The sequence below is a fragment of the Sminthopsis crassicaudata genome, chromosome X (genome assembly GCF_048593235.1).
Source record: "Sminthopsis crassicaudata isolate SCR6 chromosome X, ASM4859323v1, whole genome shotgun sequence".
Classification (NCBI taxonomy): Eukaryota; Metazoa; Chordata; class Mammalia; order Dasyuromorphia; family Dasyuridae; genus Sminthopsis; species Sminthopsis crassicaudata.
This window is the reverse complement of record NC_133623.1, coordinates 63,070,590-63,092,168: the sequence shown is the minus strand read 5'-3', so window position 1 is coordinate 63,092,168 and position 21,579 is coordinate 63,070,590. Positions and strand designations below refer to the sequence as shown.

General features: G+C 36.9%; 1 protein-coding gene across 3 annotated transcripts in view; it reads right to left on the bottom strand.

Moving 5' to 3' along the window:
- NRK (Nik related kinase) overlaps window positions 1–21,579 on the bottom strand; it is a 223,645-nt gene that overhangs the window by 106,488 nt on the left and 95,578 nt on the right. For all 3 annotated transcript variants that reach the window (XM_074278578.1, XM_074278580.1, XM_074278579.1), the window contains exons 3-4: window positions 20,590–20,646; window positions 9,403–9,528 (exon numbers count right to left, since the gene is read on the bottom strand). In XM_074278578.1, the coding sequence (XP_074134679.1) occupies window positions 9,403–9,528; window positions 20,590–20,646 (183 nt within the window). The remainder of the gene's footprint in view (window positions 1–9,402; window positions 9,529–20,589; window positions 20,647–21,579) is intronic.

Genomic DNA, 21,579 nt, shown 5'->3' with positions numbered 1-21,579 from the left:
ATGTGAACTGTTTTTTAACTGGTGGTTAGTTTATTAAGAAATTATTAACTTTGAGGGAGACTGTAATTAAATGTAGAAAATAATGAGGCTAGGGGAAATCTAATTTCCCCTTTCAATTGTTTTCTGTGGACTCCCCAAAATAACTCCTATGTAAAAATAGAGTAGGGTACTATTTCAACCTGTTATTTAAAGTTATTTAAGTTACTAACGGTGTCAACTAACTTCTTTGTTGATTCTTTATGGTTTTCTAAGTAATCTATCATGTTATTTGTAAATAGGTAGTTTTGGCTCTTCTGTTGATATTTATGCTTTTATTTTTTTTCTCTTTTCTTACTACTATCACTAGCATTTTGGAAATAAGTCTAATAAGCATTGGCTAGTATGGAGCTAGAGAAAGACCTGGAAAAAGATGAATTAAAAGGATAAGAAGTTTTGCAGCAGAACTGAGGAGTGGGAGGAGGAAGGATAATGAAGAGGTCATTATTTTGCGTGTTCTAGAAATAGTAGTGATAGAAGTAAGGCAAGAAAAAGAAGGACTTTAAAGGCAAAGAGAATGACAAAGAAAAGACTAAATATTTCTATTTTCAGATGATAAAATCAATCATCTAGTAAACCTCAGAGAACCTTCAAGGGAACTAAGTGAAATAATTAATAGCAATTAACAACAAGTGAAGTAGTGGTGTACAAAATGAACTTCCATCCCCTGATCATTAGCATTTCTTCACTAAAATAACTATAACAAAATGTATAAACCATTTGGGAGTCAGTCTTCCAAGGCATATTCAAACCATATAATATAACTATACTAACTCTTAAAAAAATCAAGAATGACATCAAAATTGGAGGGATAGTTTTCATTCAGGGTTGAGTCATCTCAATATGTGAAAATTATGATACTGCAATAAATGAATTTACAAATTTACTGCCAAATCAATCAAACCACAAAGTTTGCTTGGTACCAAGTAACGAATAACCAAAGTATGGCCTATTAAGGGCATACTTTATAGAGCTAGACAAAGTAATTATAAATTATAAAGCAGTAATCATAAAAAGCAGTACTAGCTTTAAAAAAGTATATGAATTAATTAGTAGAACAGATAAGCCAGCACTAGAAACAATGGAATTCACTAACATAAACCCAGTTGGAGGAATAACTCAATATTAGACAAAAACCGATAGGAATGCTGGAAAGTCATCTGAAAGAAATGAGATTACAATCAACATTTTATTTTACATACCATTATCTGAATTATAAAAGGTCACACTATTTAAAAAATATAAGAGAACAAGATCAGATACTTTTTATACATATGGTTAGAGGGAGACTTTATAACTAAACAAGAGACAGTAGAAATGATAAAAGACAAAATAGACAATTATTATTTTAGGAACTATTTATTCATATCTTACATATGCTCAAAGATAAATAGTTCCTAAAATAATCATTGCAATGGCTAATGACCATATGAAAAATTTTTTTTAAATCTTTGGTAATAAGAGTAATGCTAATCAAATCAATTCTGAGATTTTACCTCATATGTAGAAAATTGGCAAAAGTAACAAAAGAGAAATAATGTTGAAGGAACCATAAGGAGATAAACACAATATTGGTAGAGCTGTCAGTCCAGTTATTCTGAAAAGAAATTTGGAATTATGCTAAAAATGTGACTAAGATACATAAAACTTTTGACCCGGAGATCCCACGGCTAATCATATATCCCAAAAGAGATTAATGATGGAAAAATGTCCCCCTATAACAAAATATTCATAACGAACTTTTTGTGTTAGGAAAAAAAAAAACCTAAGACGGGAAACACTATAAAAATATAACTTGCAGACTAAGTGTTAATTTGCATTGACAAACGAAGTTTCTTCATCAGAGGTTCCCTATGATAATTAAATCATATGTTTAGTTGTTTTTTTCCTTCTGAGGCTGGAGTTAAGTGACTTGCCCAGGGTCACACAACTAGGAAATGTTAAGTGTCTGAGGTCAAATTTGAACTCAGGTCCTTTTGACTTCAGGGCTGGTGCTCTCTCCACTGAGCCACCTACCTGCCCCATATGTCTAGTTTTTAAAAAGAACTTAAAATAATCCATTTACTGGGTAATAGTTAAATAAATTATGGCTAAAAAGCAATATAATATCCATGTGCCATAAAATATGAAAAATTCAGAAAAACACAGAAAAATTTTATGAACTGATGCAGAAATAGGGGAAAACCACACAACAGTTATAAAACTTTAAACTAAAAGAACAAAATACCAAAATTGAAAGGTGCAAAATTATAATGCTCAAATTCAGTCCCAAAGAGAAGTTGAAAAAAAATGCACCTTTCCCTTCACTGCAGAAATAAGAGATTATGATATGGGATATTGCAGATATAAGCAGTCACAGATGTTAGCTCTGCTGAACTGCTTTTCTCCTCCTTTCTTTTTAATCTTTGTGGCAAGAGACTTGCTAGAAGGGAAAGGGATATATTCACAAATAAAAGCCACATAAACACATCAATAAAAGATAAAATATTTTAAATGCCCACAGTTTACCAGCTGCTACTCAAAACAAAAAGTATGGCTTTTATTAGGCATGGCCTGTAATAGCTGCTCACTTTTAAAGTTTTTCATAGAAGTCTAGGTAGTATTTGATTTAAATAAAATTAATAAATAATAAAAGCTTGTTTCCTTCTGTCCTTTCTTCTGTTCTTGAAACATGGATAGTCTAGTTGAGAGATGAAACTAATATGCATGAAACCTTTAAAGGACAATTAAGATAGAAATTATGTAGTTGTAACTCCGAGTAGACCAAGAATTCAGACAAGGAGGAAACTATGTGAGTAAGAGGAGTGAGACATGATATTTGAACAGCTGAACCTTGAAGCATGGGTAGAATTCAGATAATTTGGGAGAAAAATGAGAGACATCATTCAAGATGGAAAGGGTATAAGCATATAAGGTATATGAATATGGCAAAAATGGAAGACAGTGAGGAGAAGAGTTTGACTGGAATTGAGGGAGTATGGTGGACAGTACTGGAAGATAAACATTTGTAGTGAGGGTTGTAGTGAAGTTTGCCAGATTAAGAGTTATAATTGAAAACCAGGCTAAGGAATCTCAAATTCCACCTTAGAGCTGTGTCCTTAAGGTATTTGGGTTTTTTGTTTTGTTTTGTTTTGTTTTGTCTGACTTTATGATGAAGGAAAAAGGGGCCTTCAACTGCTTGGTTATTTTCCCCAAGAGATTAGCAAGCTCACTCTGGGAAAAAAAAATCAATTGCATTCCTGCAGGGCGAGTCCTTCCCAAATGGGACTGCTGCCAAGGTGGGTCCATTTTAGGCCTTAAAACTCTTGATAGTGTCTCATTCAGATTTTATTTTCTTAATAAACCCAATTTCTCAGGAAATCTATTTTTGCCACCACTGAATTGACTGCATGGCTGGCTAGTTTTTCATCCTCAGGCACTAAATTTCCTAACTAGTGCCCTGACTGATGTGAAGGAGAATAGAGTTATATTAGTCAACCTTTATTTTAATAGCAGATGTTATTTGAGATAAAGAGAAAAGCATATATTTATGCTTAATTGCTCATGCCATTTAACTACTTTGTCAATAAAAAACCCTTAGACTTTTCAGAATATAGCCAACTCTTGATTATTTATGTTAATGAAGGAGAACAGATACATGGATAAACCACAAACAATAGCTAATCAAAAACTCATTCCCATTTCATTCTGGAATATTAAAGGAATGCTTTCCAGCACATTTATTCTCTTAAGTGTAGATTGCACATACATCAATTTTCAATGAACCTATGACCTATCATGTATCAGTCTAGCTCACAACTCACCCAAATCTTTCTAACCTTTGGGATTCTTGTCCATATCCATCCAAAAGTACTCTACAAAGGATCTAGCCAACATACTGGAGCCTTTGCTCTAGGTTTTTTTTTTTAGATTTTGTGGGTAATGGTGGAGTTTAGGAGCCATCTATTTGTTTGCTCACTCAATGGTCTAATGATGACCCATTACATCTTACATATAGGTCACTATCAACCGACCGGCAAACTTTTATTAAATGTTTAATACATGTTGAGCATGGTAGGAACTAGAGATGAAAAGAAAGGCAAAAGTATACTGCACAGTCTGCTTGTTCCCACCATATATTTCTCCATCGCCCATTGCAATCTGGGATGCAGCATTCCAAGATTTGAATCCATACAGAAGCATTGGGAGAATATCTGGGCTGAAAGGATGGATATTTGTGTTGGGAAGCTGCTTGGAATCAATTAAAAGCCTTGAACAATTGGGGCAGCTAGGTGGTGCAGTGAATAGAGCACCAGCCCCGAATTCAGGAAGACCTGAATTCAAATATGGCCTCAGATACTTAACACTTCCTGACTGTGTGAACTGGGCAAGTCACAACCCCAAGTGCCTCAGCAAAAAAAGCCCTGAACACTTTCCCATATGCAATTGAGTTTGTTCTCTTTTTTCTATTCAGTTCTGGGCCCAACTCATTGTCTTTCTACATGCACTGTCCCAGATATAGGTATTAATGAACTAAATCAATGGACTGGCCAGCCAACTGTAAGAATGTCCTAGTGGGGACAACACTAATATATTCAGAATAATACTAGATCATCGTGGGATCTGCTAGAGTCAGCACACACAAAGAGAAACATCTGAAGGTCCTCCCCAAGACTGAAAAAGAATCATTCTTTCATTTGGACCCTGCACAAGCCATCTTCCATGGCCCAGCAGCACCTTTGCCTCCCTTGACTCACGGGGCCATTGAATGCATTCATCTCTGTGACTGCATTTATCAAAGAATCTCGTTTGACCTTAGGACATGCTTGTGAAGCTCCTTGTTGGAAGAGAATCTTTAAGTTGCAATTTTTTCCTCTACTGAATGAAACATGCTTTGTTTTTTGGTAATAAACCAACAACAAATACATCTCACATTTTTCGCACTTTACAGTCAGTTGTGCAACTGCTATAATCATTTATCAAAGCCTATATGTTCTCTTCTCATATTTTCATATTTGCTAAGCGTAAGGATTATTCTCATAAAGAGGAATGAATAAACAAAAAAAGCATAATTGCTATTTTCAGAGCGGTGAGCAAGTAGACATATGGGTGGGAAGTTAGTGATGTTCTCTTGGTTGTTTCTGGGCAAATGTGTTAAAGATTGTGAGGCATCTACCATGGATTTCTCAGCTTGTATTTCATACAATGGCATTTTCTCAATTGCCATTTCTACATATGGCACAGTGAGGTTATCAAGGTCCAAAGGTATTTGTGCTTCCCCTGCCACGATCATGATGGAGATGATGACAAAGTTTTTTTCTTTTCCATTTTATGTCTGTTCGTTGTCCTCTTCTAAGCTTTTCATTTTCTATATTTCTCGGAACCAAGCCATAGTTTCCAACACCATTTTTTAATGATCCTAACCTGCCCTCAACTTTGCATAGAAGTCAGTAATTATCAAGGACTATACTGACCTGATTCTTGTGGAGTTCCTCATAGAATTTCTTTACTTCTCCTTTGACAGCGAATAATATAAACTTTACCTATTCTCAGGGAACTCTTCTTACCTTTCAGTTCACACTGTGACCACTTCAAATCCTTTGTTCACACTAATATTAAAAGAAGCAATTTTGGCCCGAATGAATACTTCCTGAGAGCAGACCATATTATGTCCTCGATTTTCTGAGTGTCACGTGAAGATCAACATTTAACATTCTATGAAGATAACCACTATGGTGGCTCCAAGCCCATGGCTATCCCCAAACATGATAATGTAGAGAATGGGTGGCTCAATTTAAATAGCAGCAAGACAGTAAGTTGGATTAAGCAATGGTTGCATGCTTAGGATCAAAGAGTAGTTAATAATTTTGTGTCGATCTGGAAGGAAGGGCTTCAGTGTAGGGAATCTATGCCTGGTCTTTGGCTGTTTAACATTCTTATATTGCAAAAAGGAATAGATGAATCAGATTTGAAGATGACACAGAGCTGGAAAGGATAGATAATATGCTACGTCAAAGTTTCTTAAATTATAGGTCATGACACCATATAGGGTCATGTGAGGGGGCCATGAAAAATTTGGCAGCAGTAAAAAAAAAAAATAATTCAAGATCAAAAGCATAATGGATCCGCAGTGTTTCTGGCAGTGCTTGCTGGTCAGTGTTGCATCAAGTAACTTTACTGCAGCCTTGGTTCTGAATATCCAGCATCAGCACTTTGCAACATGTATGCACAGATGCTGTCAGAAACACTTCAGCTTAGATTCGAGGTTGGGTTTCTTGGGCAAAAAAGGGATGTGAATGGAAAAAAAGTTCCTTACAAAACTGACGGTTCTGACAAAGAACCAAAGAGGATCTTTGCAGGCTCAAATTTAACAAGTTAAAATTCAATAAATATATGGCTAACACTTTCTCACTTTCTCTGAAAAAGATCTGGTTTTTTTTTTTTTTGTTTGTTTGTTTTTTATTTTTTATTTTTAGCAAACTGCAACTCAAGAGGATTCGGTAATGTGAAAAATCAAGAAATCAAGCAAGTTCATGTGATCTTTGCCTGTATGATGAGAGACCTAGCTTCTGGGAATGGAGAGGTGATCATCCAGCTGTCAGACCACATCTGGAGCTTCAGCATTAGGCAGCACAGATTAAGAATAATAAGCTTGAGTATGTCTAGGGGAGAACAACTAGAATGTGACAATCAGTTGAAGGAACTGGATGCAAGACTCAGGAAAGGCATGATAGTGGTCTTCAAGTATCTGAAGGTCTACCATATGGGAAAAAAAGTTTAGACTTGCTTAAATCCAAAGAACAGGGATAGAAGAAATAGATAAGCATAATGAAGAGGCTGATTTTAGCTTGGTTTATATTTATAGCTGCCCCTGGGGAGGTAGGGGTTACCATTTTGGGGAGGTCTTCAAGAAGAGGTTGGATGACTACTTTCCGGGAATGCCATGATTTATAGACTTACAGAATTGTGCTGGTAGGGACATTGGAGAATGTTTAGTGAACATCATTCTTTACAGCGTGATGCATCTGAGACCCAGGGAGGGATTAAGGTCACACAGACAGGAAGGAGCAGAGTTGAGGTTTGAACCTATGTTCTCTGACACCAAAATCAGGGCTCTTTTCAGTGAACCTAAATGATCCCAGATTCTTTTTTATGTATAAGTAATGGGGATTCTTTTAGGAATATATGTTGGTGGTATATAAAGGTAATGGAATATTATTGTTCTATAAAAATGATGAACAAGCTGCCTTTAGAAAGACCTGGAAAGATTTACATGAACTGATGCTGAGAGAAACAAGCAGAACCAAGAATACATGGTACACAATAACAGCAAGCATGTGTGATGATCACCTATAAGAGACTCGGTTCTCCTCAGTGGTTCAGTGATCCAAAGCAATCCTAATAAACTTTGGATAAAAAACACCATCTGCATTCAGAAAATGAACTGTGGAGATTGAATGCAAATCAACACATGCTCTGTTCATTTCTTTTTTATGGTTTGTTTTTTAATCTCTTGTGGTTTTTTCCCCTTTTGTTCTGATTTTTCTCTCTCAACATGATTCATAAAGAAATGTGTATCAAAAAGTTAACGTACATGTATAACCAGAAAAAAATAAATCAAAAATGTTTTTAATAAAGGAATATATTGAACTAGATGGCTGTTGGCATTTCTTCTAGCTCTAAGATTCTGTCATCATGAGAAAGAAGACACATGAACTTAAATATAGAATCAATAATCTGGCTACATTCCCTGATCATTAGCTGTCAGAGTTCTGAACCTCTTCCAGTTATTCTGTTTTACATGTCACTAGATTATCGGTAAGAAAGTGTGGACTATTCTATGTAAGCTATTACCTCTATACATAATTGATTCACTTGGTGCTACTAAGAATATACTACCCAATATAGAATAACATTATTTTTTAGTCTTAGAAGAGTTTAAGATTCTGGGGAGAGAGGAAGTGTCTCAGACAATCAGTGAATCAGCCAACAATGTTTACAGAAAAGACTAATAAATTATTTGCGGTAATAGAGGGGAGGAAAAGATATGGACCAACAAACATATAAGTAAAAGCAGAGATACGAATAAAAGCTGTAGAGATATAGAGTAAAACCTTCATAGCAATGGCTCAGGCAATGGAGGAGTCTGAATAACTGAATATGTATGTGTGTGTGAACATATATGTGTGTGTGTGTATGTGTATGTATATACTTTGTTGTATTAGTATAATGAAGAGGTCACAACAAAATTGCCATTTGCTAACTGAGTCACTGATATGACTGCTCAGCACAATCTTGGATGGAGATGGAATTATGGGAGATCTGGGTAAATGTTAACTGAACCTAGGCCATGACTTTTTCAGTCAGTCTCTGATTCTAGCTTACTTTTTTTGTGAGCTGCTAATTTCATTTATACTTGAGGGCAACAAAGATTCTGGTTGATTAATGGCCCTGGCTAATTAGATTTCACTTAATTGAAGTTTTGCCTTAATTCCTATCTCATTAATTTGGAATCAGTGAATCATCTGGACAAGAGAAAGGATGCTTTGTTATCACTCATCATTTGGGGAAATTAGTTAATTAGTTAATAATATAACAGTGTGTGTGTGTGTGTGTGTGTGTGTGTGTGTGTGTGTGTGTGTGTGTGTGAAAAGTTTAACAATAGCAATAACAATAATAATAACAGTTAACTAACATAATGCCTACTCTGGGCTAGATACTGTGCAATGCACTTTATGATCCTTATTATAATCCCAGGAGTTAGGGGTTATTACTGTCCCCATTTTACAGATGAGGAAAGTGAGACAAATAAAGATTAAGAGCCTTGCTCAAGGTCACATAGCTTATAAGCATTTGAGGCCAGTTTTGATTGCAGGTTTTCTTGACTCCAGGCTCAGGACTCTAACCACTGCACCACCTAGCTGTGAAACTTTTCAAATATTTCAAATGTTTTTGCAGAACCCACATTCATACAAGCAAAATTCTAACCACAAATTATCCTTCATTATTTGACAGTCGTTATTTATTTATTATTCATTTATTATATTTATTATTATTTATTACTTGTCATTATTTGTCAGTTCACCAAATGTCCTACTTGGTAAAACCTTGTTTATCACTAATAGTGGTTATTATATGTGCTTAAAGTTAATGATTTTATGATCATTAACAGAATAGTCTCCATTTTCAACTCATAGCTAGGTTGTATTACTGACTTCTCTCCGGGCTCTAATCTGAACTGTTTTAATCCAATTCAATTCCATAAATATTTATAAAAGGCTTACTATGTGTAAGGTGCTATGCTATGTAGTGGGAATACAAAGACAAAAACAAAACACATCATGGTCTCGAAGGGATTACATTGTACTAGAATGTTTGCATACATACCCAGAGCTGATCATCATGGCCAGAAAGATTCTTCTTTATGAATGCACCATAGTAGGTAGCAATGTTCCTGTGATGGGAATATTTCTTAAGCATGTTGATTTCCAGTTTGATTTCCTCCTCTTCATCCTGTAGAACAGAAAACAGACATTGGGTTTTATTGTTAACTCTGAGTCACATGCCTGAAAGATTGGATCACTTAGTTGTTGGAGATCAAAGGAGAAAGAAAGTATAAACGTTGTATTGGGTCACATCAAGAATCAATGAGATCTATATGTAAAGTAAGGAACTGGATAGGTATCAGGGGGCAGAATTTGTAGGTCATGTTCTATTTGGTTTTTAGATTTAGTCATAGATTAATTCCTATCCTCACTGTATAATGGACTATGTACTTCCATTCATTGGCATTAACATTACCTCTTTTACAAGTTTTAAAGAATATACCTAGCTGAGGACAAAAGATATCAAACAGAGCTCCTGGACTGAAAATTAGGATGCCTAAATTCTAATTCTACTGATTGGCTCCAATCAAGTTACTTAATCTTTCCAGGGGCCCTCAGGAAAATTTGGTGGAAGAATGACAACACTAAGGGTACTGCTGTAAATATCTTGTTATAAACAGATTTTTTGTCATTACTTTATTGGGGGTTCAGACCCAGTAATGGAATCCTTGCACAGAAGTTTATGAATAGTTTGGCGATTTATCTCCCATGATTCCACATTGCTTTTGTGGAATGATTGACAACTATTTACAGGTCCATAAACAAAGTATTGAGATGCTTTTCTTCCTACAACCCTCCAAAACTGATCATTTTAATTTTTTTATCTTTGACAATTTTAGGGGTATAAAATGAAGGCTCAGGGGCAGCTAGATGGTGCATTGGATGAAGCAAAGGCCCTGTAGTCAAGAGGAACTGAGTTTAAATTTGTCCTCAGGCCTTAACACTTCCTAGCTGTGTGACCTTGGACACATCACTTAACCCCTTGTTGCCTTAAAAAAAAAAGGAAGAGAAATAAAATGAAGGCCTAGTGCTGTGGATTTGCATATCTTTATTATTAATCATTTGATATATTATTTTATACCATTGTCAATAATTTGTATTTCTTCATCTGAAAAGTGTTTTCTGTTTATCTGTTGAGCAATGGCTCTTGGTTTTATACAGGGTATTCCCAAAAGTTTTTGCACAATTTAAAATTTTTAAGTTATTGTTGGGATAATACCACTGAAGACCAAACCAGAACGGTGGCATAAATGGGATTTCAAAATCACATTTTTACCTATACTGGGTAAAGGACATGTAAAAAAAGATGATCATTATTGTAGTATAAGTAGAAAAAAATTAGGCTTGTTTTACAGAAAAATGGATACTATCTTTGCTATCTTCCTTAAACTCAGATCCCACTCCTCTATTTTCCTAAGTTATTAAAGCTTAAAACCACACTAAGACTTTTAAGCTACCCTGTATAACTGTATTACTTCTCTATGTATACTGAATATCAGATTTTTCTCAAAGATATTTGAAACAAAACTTATTGCCTTTCCTCCTTCCCAAATGACAGTTTCTATTGATTACATTGATTTTGTTTATGCAAAAGTTGTTGATTTTTTTTTAAAAAAAGGAATCTATCTTATCTCTTAGAATTTCTATTTTCCTTGCTTGGTTGAGAATTTCTTCTCTATCCGTATTTATGAAAGCTATCTGATTTTGTTTTCTTCTAATTTTTTAATGACATGACTTTTTATATTTATTTGCATTTTGTCTTTAAGTTCATTTCAGTATATGGTGTAAAATGCTGGTCCAAATCTAAAGTCTGACAAATATGCCTTCCAATTTTCAGAAAATTTCTTGTTGATTCCTTTTATTAGTAATTTGCTTTCTTTGATTCATCAAATACTAGGCTTAAACTGCTTCTGCATTTTGCTTATCTAAGTTTTTTTTTTCCTTGTTTAGTCTTTTCTATCTCAGTATGATAGAATTGGTGGAGGGGAAAAAACCCCACTAATTGTGAATGCTAATAGTATGAACTCATTTGATGCTTACTGCTTTATGACATCTTTCCTGTACTCAAATTTAGCCTCAGACTAGCTGGGTGATCTTTGCTTGCCTCATTGTAAAATAAACTAGAGATGGAAAATAGCAAACCATTTCAGTATCTTTGCCAAGAAAACCCCAAATGGGGTCACAAAGAGTCAGACATGGCCAAAAAACAACTGAACAACAATTGCTTGTAGGTATATGTGTTGGTGTTGTTTTTTGACAAGAACTGTTGTTCTATATCTGCTGCCTTCCTTAGATTCAGTTACCATTCTTCTACCTCCTTAAACCAGTTAGCTAACTATTTTACTACTAGAATCTTTTTTTTATATTTGCCCAATGCAAGTAAGAATGTGAATATTGAAATCCCACTTATCCTACCACACTTGCTCTTAATTTGGTCTTCAGTGGTGGCATCCCAATTTCAAGAAACACTAAGTTCCTTCCTTTCCTTTCCCTCTCCTCTTGTCTTTCTTTCTGAATACCTAATCCCACATGGCTTTTCTCTTTATTCCTTCATTAACCTTAGATGAATTGAGATTCCAAATGGATAGCAGACTTGCGTTCCTGTATTTAAGGAAACACTACAGCATTATTGAGCCATGTGGATTTGTTTCAAGTTATGAGGACTTGACTCCTCTTAAGTTTCTTTCGTATGCCGTATTTTTATTTCAAAAATTGTGTTTGATACTGATTTTCTTAAAAGGAAGGCTTAGAAACTGTTAATTCTATTAAAAGTTTCCATTTTTTACAGTTTAAGATTAATCTTAACTCTGCAAGAAAAATTATCCTTGAGTGCAAGCCATTTTTTATTACTTCTTGGTTTCTTTCATTTCTTTCCTTGGACAGTTCAGATAGGAGTTCTTTGGTACATGAGCTATCTTTTCCTGGCTGCTTATGATATTTTCTTTTTGACCTAGATACTCTGGAGCCTGGGGACTAAATTTCTGGCTACATTCGACCAATGGTCTATCTTTGGTGGAGTTCTGAGGATTCTCTCAATCTGCATTTTGTCAACTAGTTATAATATTTATGGTCAATTTTAACTTATTATTTCCTGATATCACAAACTTTTTTCAAGTCACGAGTTTTTAGAAGGCTAATAATTCATAAGTTGTCACATTTAATTCTGTATTACTGGTCAATTGTCTTACTTTGTTGAAACCCCACATGTTATTTCAATTTTGTCATCTCTTGATGGTTCCAATATTTTTTGTGAGATCATTGAATTTTTGTGTTTCACATCAAGTCATTTCTAAATGTACCCCAACACAACCATATATTAAACCGTTTGGTGTAAGAAAGAAAAACATTTCAACGAAACCAACTAATAAAATGACCATGCTGGATAGCATATGTAATATTCTTAATCTATAGGCCCCTTTTCTCCACCTTTCTAAAGAGAAGAGCAACGTGTATTTCATCATCTGTTTTCAATACTAGTAATTGCAATTAATCTGAGTCGAACTTCCTTTATGTATTGATTTTTTTCTGCCTTATTGTGGCTACTCTGTATACTATTCTCCTGGTTCATGTTACTTTGCTCTACCCTACTTTGTATAGCTCTTCCTATATTTCTTTGAATTCCTCATATTAGTTATTTCTTACAATGAATGCTCTATCATACATATAGCATGATTTATTTAGTCATATTTATTCAATAAGAACTTGTTTTGTTTCCAGGTTTTTTTTTTTTTTTTTTTTTTTTGCTACCATACAAATGTACACTGCTCTGTTAAATGAAGATATACACAAATAATTATAGTATAAAATATAGAACAAAAAGTAGGTTCTATTGATAGTAATCTCTGGTTGTGTGTGTCTATACATACATACATATATATATATATATATATATACACATATATATATATATATATATTTAAAATTGTACATATATACAATAGTATATATATGTATATATACATATTTTTATTTATATATTAGATGATATTATAGACTATATTATTATATATTAGACCATATCTATCATATCTATATATTTATATCTATATCTATATATATACATATATATAAAATAGTCTGGACAATAGGCATTTTAAAATCTACTTGTTTTCCCTGCATGTATCCATACATATATTCCTGCATCTAGATGGAGAGATAGATACACAGATAGATATAGATATTTCCATGTTATGGCTCTTCTTTAGAAAGCTTTTAAGTGTTTGGGCCCTTGATATAATAATCATGCCCACCAGCTATATCACCATCTATAGGCAGCCAGTGTTCCCTTTGACCCCTCACTGCTGGACATCTTCTGTAACCTGTGGTCCACACCTTTGGTAAGGTACATTTTCTCATTTTATGCCTTATTTAGTATTTGAAATCAGAGGGTCTTTGAACATTATTTTTGGTGTTGCTCCTTGGATAATTTTTACATATGCCTTAGAGATCTCTTGTGGGAAGAAAATCTTTTAGGCAGCACTGTGTTTGACTGAATCAGATACACAACAAACAACAAAACAGTGGAATCTTGCATTGTCTGCACTTTTGAGGTAATTCTGTGACTGCATAGAGGTGGTCTTCTGTGGAAGATGATTTTGCAAAAGGCCTCCTGTTCCCTTCTCATATCCTCATCAAGTATTCCCTTGATATGATTTGATCATTACCATTAACATGGTGTAAAAACAGAAAAGAAAGCATTTGGGTTAGGAGTTACTGAAAATCTCTTTACTGCTTTTTGGGGGAAGTTATAATCTGGGATCTTTTGCACCTCTCTTTTAGATACCTTGATAAATGGTCCCTCTGAAAACTGCCACCTTCAGCCTCAACGTGTATATCCATTGTGTAAAACAAATGGGTCTAGTCTGGCTATTCTTCCAATGTTTGTTTCCATTAATGCCAGTTCTCCTATTTCTACATTTTAAGCAGCACCCTGGGTTGGGTTGTCAGAGTCTATGCATGGTCGACCTATCCCTCATCACTGATGCAAATAATTTGTGATAGTCATCCTGAAAGACTTTTTCCATTTTTTATCTATGTGTTTTCCTTCTTTCAATTTCATCCTTCCATGCTCTTGGAATGATCTAGCTTAAACAGTCTTTGGTCAAGTCTTTGGGGCTTTTGTTCCCCTGAACCCCTTCCTGCTGTTTTCTAAGAAGATGGTGCTAGAGGGCAGTAAAAGTTAGTAGACATCCCAAATTGCCTCATTTGGAGTCTAAGCACGATGGAGGAGGAAGGCCAAATTAGAGGGTGATTCTCCACTTTAGTGTGCAATTCTTCACTGGATAAAAGGATTTTCAATGAGAATCCACTGTGGCACTTCTAGAAACTGAATCACCACCAACTTTTGCGGCACACTTGTCTTCTGTGAAACAAGGAATAACTATGAGGTTCACCCAGAGGATGAATCTAGCATCAATATTAAATATGCCGTTGGACACCAAATGAATGGCATAGGACGTGTTTCTCTTTGTGGGGCAATCCCTTAGTTAAGTACCACCCAATGTGAAAGTTCACTAGAGGGCTAGCCTCTGATGCCCTTTAGCATCCTCAGTATTTTCTTTCCTTGCATTTACTTTCTAGCTTGGAAGAAAAACCTATCTATGTTTTGGGGATGACGGGGCCAGGTTCTTGGGTAGAGAGAAATCTAGCTAATGAGAAATTAGCTCTCTAGGATCCAATAGAAGAGGGAATCCTGGATGGCCTGGACTCCTGTACAACCTGTGGCTCCCTCAAATACAAACAACTAACTTGCTTGCCATGCCTGCTTTCCACCCAAGGTGGAACAAGCCTGAATGGTAACATTGGAGGAAATTCAGGAAAGCCCTCTCCTCAAAATTCAAGAAGATCCCAAATGCCTCCATTTGCTGCATCTTGCATGCTGATGCATTCTACTCCTAGGAAGGGCGGCTTCTTCACTAGTACATTTGACAGCGGCCCTTCACCGATCTGGGAAATAGGTTGCTCTTCCAAGGATAGGGGGAGAAGCTTTCTGGAGAGCCAATACTTTCATGTACCTGAGAGAATAAATAATATCACTGAGCACCGTTCTCTCAGTACAGAAGAAAACCACTACAGGCTCCTGGGATAGAGCAAAGTTTCAGGCCGGCCCCAGACACATAATAACTGCTTGACTTTGAACAAAGCATCTCATCTCAGTTTGCTCCTCTGAAAAATGAGGGGGATGAGCTAGATGGCTTCTGAGTCCTTTCTAGCTCTAGATCTAGGATCATCTGAGCTTATTAAATTCAATTCAAATCTCTTAAATCTTATTCTAGTACTCCTTCCAGTGGCTTACGGAGGCAGAAGGCTAAGAAATTGGAAGTTAGTAAATTAGACCATATGGGTGCGTCCTGTGTCTAAACAAAATCCCGTTTGACTTTGCCATCACTAATTCGCATCTAAGTACACACCATTGCCAGAAATAGCATGGGATGTAGTTCCCACACTTCTTATCCCTGATGATTCCAGCTGACTGGCTTGAGAGAGATGAGACACTTTCTGGACGCTCTTTCTCGACTCTCTGGCGTAACCGGTTCTTTATTTAAGGGTCATTTTTCTAATTGAATCATATGTGACCGGGGATATCAGTAGAATTACAGGGGGAATGCACTAGAGAAACTCATCAAAGAGGGATTCCTCTAATGTATAGAGCTTCCCCCCAACTCCTGCTTCCAGTCTAATCAGATTGGTTTGGAAAGTCCTGTTATTTAGGCCCTTGTTAGTAAACAGGGAGGATGCTAGTCAAGGCTCAGAAGAAGGGAGTTGAAAGAGATCTCCACAAAACCCCTCATGGTCAGTTCTCCACGTTCTCTTCTTGTGACACTGCACACTGGGCTACCATTTCCTGAGTTAGGTCCAGGCTCCTGCTATGACCCCAGGCAGCATTCCATCAGAAGGAGGCAGCAGCTCAGTGACAATTGCTGTTCGTTTTTTAGTCAGCCCTGATTCTTTGTGATCCCATTTGGGGCTTTCTTGGCTGGAGCGGTTTGCCATCTCCTTCTCTAGCTCATTTGTAAATGAGAAAGCTGAGGCAAACACAGTTAAGTGACTTGCCCAGGGTGACACAGCTAGTGAGTCTCTTTAACTCGGGAAATGAGTGTTCCTGCTTCTAGTCTCAACACTCTAGTCACTGTACCACCTGAATGCCCCATGAGGATTTACTTAGAGGCAAAGAAACTCAACTCTTCCTCATGCCCAGCCATTACGCTACACCCCAGCACCAAAATCAACTCAGAAGAGTTGGTGAATATATGGTGGTTATGGGAGCAGGGATGAGGTGGGGATAAGGGGTAGGAGAAAGATTGAGAAAAACTGGACAAAAAGAAATCAAATGAAAGAAAGACTAATTTTTGTCTGTGTATTCTCAGTGTCTAGCATAGTGTCCAGCACATAATAAATGCTTCTTGAATAGAAATGAAGTGGATTGATAAAAAAGGATTTTTCTTTTCACCCTGCACTACATGCTTTAATAAATTTCATAATATTCTGCTTTGATCTGGCCTCTATATCATGGAAAACAGTGTAACCCTGGCTTTGGAGTCAGCTGACCTGGGTCCAAACCTTGCTTCTGACTCTAGTACTTGTATAGGTAGCCTTCCTGCTCTTGATTCATATGATCCTGTGATCTTAGAGGTGACCCTGGGCCAGTCCCTTTCCCTATCTGGGCTTCAGTTTCCCTTTCTGTAAAATGAGGGAAGGGGACTAGTTGGCCTCTGAGCTCCTTTCCAGTTTAAACAGTAGTAATATCCCACATTTATACAATATCTGAAGGTTTGCAGAACACTGTAAACAAGTTATCTCATGAGATCCGCATAACAATGTTGCCAGAGTCTTTAAGAGCTAGGATCCTATGGGACCCATGTCAAGTCACTTAACCTTTCTGGGCCTCAATTTTCTTCTCTGTAAAATGAGGGAATTGGAGTAGAGGGACACGAAAGTCCCCTGTTCAGACAGCATGGAACTCTCTGAAGTACAAGAGGTAGCTTGAAGGGTTCTTTAGGTTATACTCCTGAGCTAGCTGCTCCCAGTGTCTTTCCTTGGACCACTCATGAACTTGAGTCCTGTCTTTTTCTGCCCACAAGCTCACTGAAATCCCTTCTTAGGGTTCTAGATCTAGAGCTAGAAGTACCCTAATATATTAGCAAGTCCATTTTACAAAGAGGGAAACTGAGGCCCAAAGAGTCACACAGCTAATAATTTGTCTAAGACATGATTTGAACCCAGTCCTTCCTAATTCCAGAACCAGTACTCTATTCACTAAACCTTTAACAGGGTTAAGATCTAAAATATAGGGGCAGCTAGGTGGCGCAGTGGATAGAGCACCAGCCCTGAATTCCGAAGGACCTGAGTTCAAATCTGGGTCTCAGACACTTAACACTTCCTAGCTGTGTGACCCTGGGCAAGTCACTTAACCCCAGCCTCAGGAAAAAAAATAAAAAATAAAAAAAATAAATAAAGATCCTGTTCTCTCTACCTCTTTAAAAAAAAATCTAAAATATATAAAGCTGACATCGTTTCCCTGTCCCTCCTGGGACATGATGAAAATGATTCATGGTCTTGGGACAGAACATTCAGTAAGAGAGCAGAATGATATTATTCTCAATTTAAACTAATATTCCTAATGAAAATGATCAGATGCTTATATATATAGAAACCTGGCACCCAATTCATAGTAATTGATTTGACTGCCACACTAACTAGAAAAACAGTTTGATGTTAGCCAAATGTGACCTTTTTTTTTTTTTTTCAATTCCAATGTAGACAACTGACACTAATCATCCGAGGGTTAAACACTCCCAAGGTCTCACTGTCCCTTTGATGAAATTTAGTTCAAGGTCTTTCAAGAGATGATAAAGCAACTGGAATAACCTTCCATCAGATCCTAGGATTTTAAACTGGAAATAGTTGCCATCTTGCCCCATCTTTTCATTTTATGGATGAGGAAACTGAGGCACAGAAATAAGAAAGTGAAAATCTCGCTAATAAGTGGCAGAACTGGGATTTAAACACACTTTCAAAGCCATTGTTCTCAAGTCCATTCAATTTGTTAAGTACCTACTATGTGCTAGGCAGTATGTTAGGTATTAGGGAGATAGAGACAAAAACAAAATCACTTCCTCCCTTCACAAAACTTATCATCTATGGGGGACAGGTGAGCAACAATATACATACAGGTAAAGAAATGATAGCTCAGAGTGGATAGGTATAGAATGTAGGAGGTTATTGTAATAGTTCAGGCTGGAGGTGAGGGGCATCTGAAATGAGGAAGTATAACCATCAAAACTTGGTAACTGATTGGATCTGGGAAATGAGGGAGAAAGATGAGTTGAGGATGACCAAGGCTGTGAGCCTGAGCTTTTTTGGTTTTCATCTGGAAACTCAGAATCTGAGAATGGCCAAATTGCTATGGAGCTGGTATTGTGAGAACATACTCATTCTTCAGTGGATACAATCCTCTGGCACCTCTCTGGCTTTTATACTGTGCCTCCAGGAAGCTCATTACTAGGAAAACCTGACCGTTGTGCAAGATCCCATCAGTCTTGGTCTTCTACCTCATCACTAGCTTTGCTTCATGGTGCCACAAACTCCAAATCCTTCATTTAAGGAAGGAGCATCTTTATTTTTCACCTGGCTGTTCTACTCTGAGACTTCTCTGGCTGTCCCCCTTTTCAGATTCCTCCTTATGTTATCTTCCCCCATTCCCTAAATGTAATGTCTTTCTTGCTTTTTTATTTGTATCCCCAGAGTTTAGTAAAGTATACGGCCCACAGTAGGAACTTGACAAGATCTGGAGTCAAAGGACTAGGTTCAAATTCCACTTCTGCCATTTACTATCTGTATGAATTCAGCTATCTACTTCCCTTCTCTGGGCCCCAGTCACCTCATCTGTACAACGAGTTTACTTCCAGCTCTGTATTGATGGCTGGATCTCCTCGGAGGACATCTGGTTCAATGCCTTCATTTTATAAGTGACGGAACTGGGGCCCACAGAAGTTAAGTGATTTGCTCAAGATCATACAAGTGTGTTATAGGTGAACAAAAATCCTCTCAGTTGGAAGAGAACTGAAATACTGGCCGTTGGCCAAATTAAAAGCACCCGGTTTTCTCCACACTACTCCACAATCACTCCCTGACCAAACTAGAAAAGAACTATGAGATTCAACTGATTAACAGTTTGGGGAAATATGTATCTTTGAGGAGGAGAATTTTCCTTCAGGGCCCATGGGAGCCAATCTGACCTTTACAACATTCATGTTCTTAATATCTTAGGAAGGTGAAGTTACTCACATCACTCTGGCTCACAGATGGGCCAAGAACTCAAGGCTACTGACATCGGAGACAACCACATCGTGAACTATGACACCATTTTATTCATGTCAGTGGGGACAGCGCTGCCAATTCAACTGTCTGCTTGCTCACTCACCTGTCAACAGTTGCATGCAAAATTTACAGCTCAAACAGGACTGAGAAGACAGTAGTCCCTGTCCTGAGGCAGAAGAGAGGAAAAAGACAAGAGGAAACAGGGGGTGGACAGCTTGGCTGTAAGAAATCTTCCATTTACTATCTCTGAGAGCAGAGAATCAGTTAGAAGTAGAACAGCAGAGAATTTTTGGTAATTATCAAAGACTAATGAAATATGGAGAACTCACCCCGTTTAGTGCCTGTGCTTTCTATGGAACTTTAATTTTAAGAAACTAGAATAGTAAAAGCCTCAGGGTTTGAAGTACAAATTTGCCCCTTGTTTTATATGTCTATTCAATGGCTCATTGCTGTTACTAGCTATTGTGTGTGTGTTTAACGAGGAGAAATTTGGCCTTTGAGGTAAAGGGTAAAAAGAAAGATAACTGAGGATACACTAATATACACAAGTCTGAAGTCTATTTTAGGTTATACTGATAAAATATCAATATAATCGGTTAAAAATGAAAAAAATTTAGACAACTGATTTTTCATTCTACATAACCTTAAATAATAGATTTTTACCAAGTGTTGCACAAAATAGATTTTACAGAGGAGGAATCAGAGGATCAGAGAGGGGAAGTGATTTGTTCTTACTAGAACAGTAGGGATTAAGACCCTTCTTACCCCACGCTCCTGCTCTTTCCCTGGTATGTACCACCTCCATTCATTTGTGATCAACACCAAGAACTCAGCCCACCCAGGTAGTACAGAAAAAACTCACGCTCACCTCTGTAACAGTCATGACTTTGACGGCTGCTAGCTGTCCAGTCTTCACATGGCGACCCTGCCAAAAACCAAACAAAACAATGTTGGTAAATCCAAACTGGAATCACACAGCTGGGCAGATAAATCAACAGTCACTGAAACAAACTAAAGAATCAGGTCAAATACTAGGGCAGATTCATGCACTTAATAAGATTTTAAGATATAAGGATGAGCCCCAAACCCTCTCAGCTTTAGCTATAAAAGACCAGGAATTTGGATGAGTGGAAATGGAAGGCCATGAACTTGCCCTTTGAGTTTAACACTTTCTCTCTCTCTCTCCCTCTCTCCTCTCTCTCTCCCTCTCTCTCCTTCTCTCTCTCTTCTTCTTTCTTTCCTTCTCTCTCTCTCTCTCTCTCTCTCTCTCTCTCTCTCTCTCTCTCTCTCTCTCTGAGAGGTATGTGTGTGTGTGTATACTTGAGACTTTTCCCCTGCTCACTTTTTTACATGAAAGTACATAAGAGGCTTAGGGTTGGAAAACCAAGGAGCCTGATCAAGCAATATCATTACACAGAGGCAAAGAATGCACATATTCAAAAATGGTCACAGCAGTACTTTTTATGGCAATAACGAACAAAAACAAAGTGCGTGCCCATCACTTGGGGAAGGACTAGACAAATTGTCACATCTGAATGTAAAGAAAACTTTTGTACCATATGTAATGACAAATATGACACACTTAAGAGACTTCCCAGGGAGACTTAGGTAAACCAATGCAAAGGGAGTTAAGCAGAACCAAGAAAACAACTTACAGAATGACCACAAGAATCTAAAGACAAAGAAACTTAAAAGACTACACAATGCTTCTCAACTTAATGAGCAATTACAATTTTAGAAGACTAATAATGAAGCATCCTTGTGACCTCTAGACAGTGAGGGGTTAGAGGCGCAGAATAAGACTTAAATTTTTAGACACTGCCAATGTGTGAATTTGTTTAATTAACTTATTTGTTAA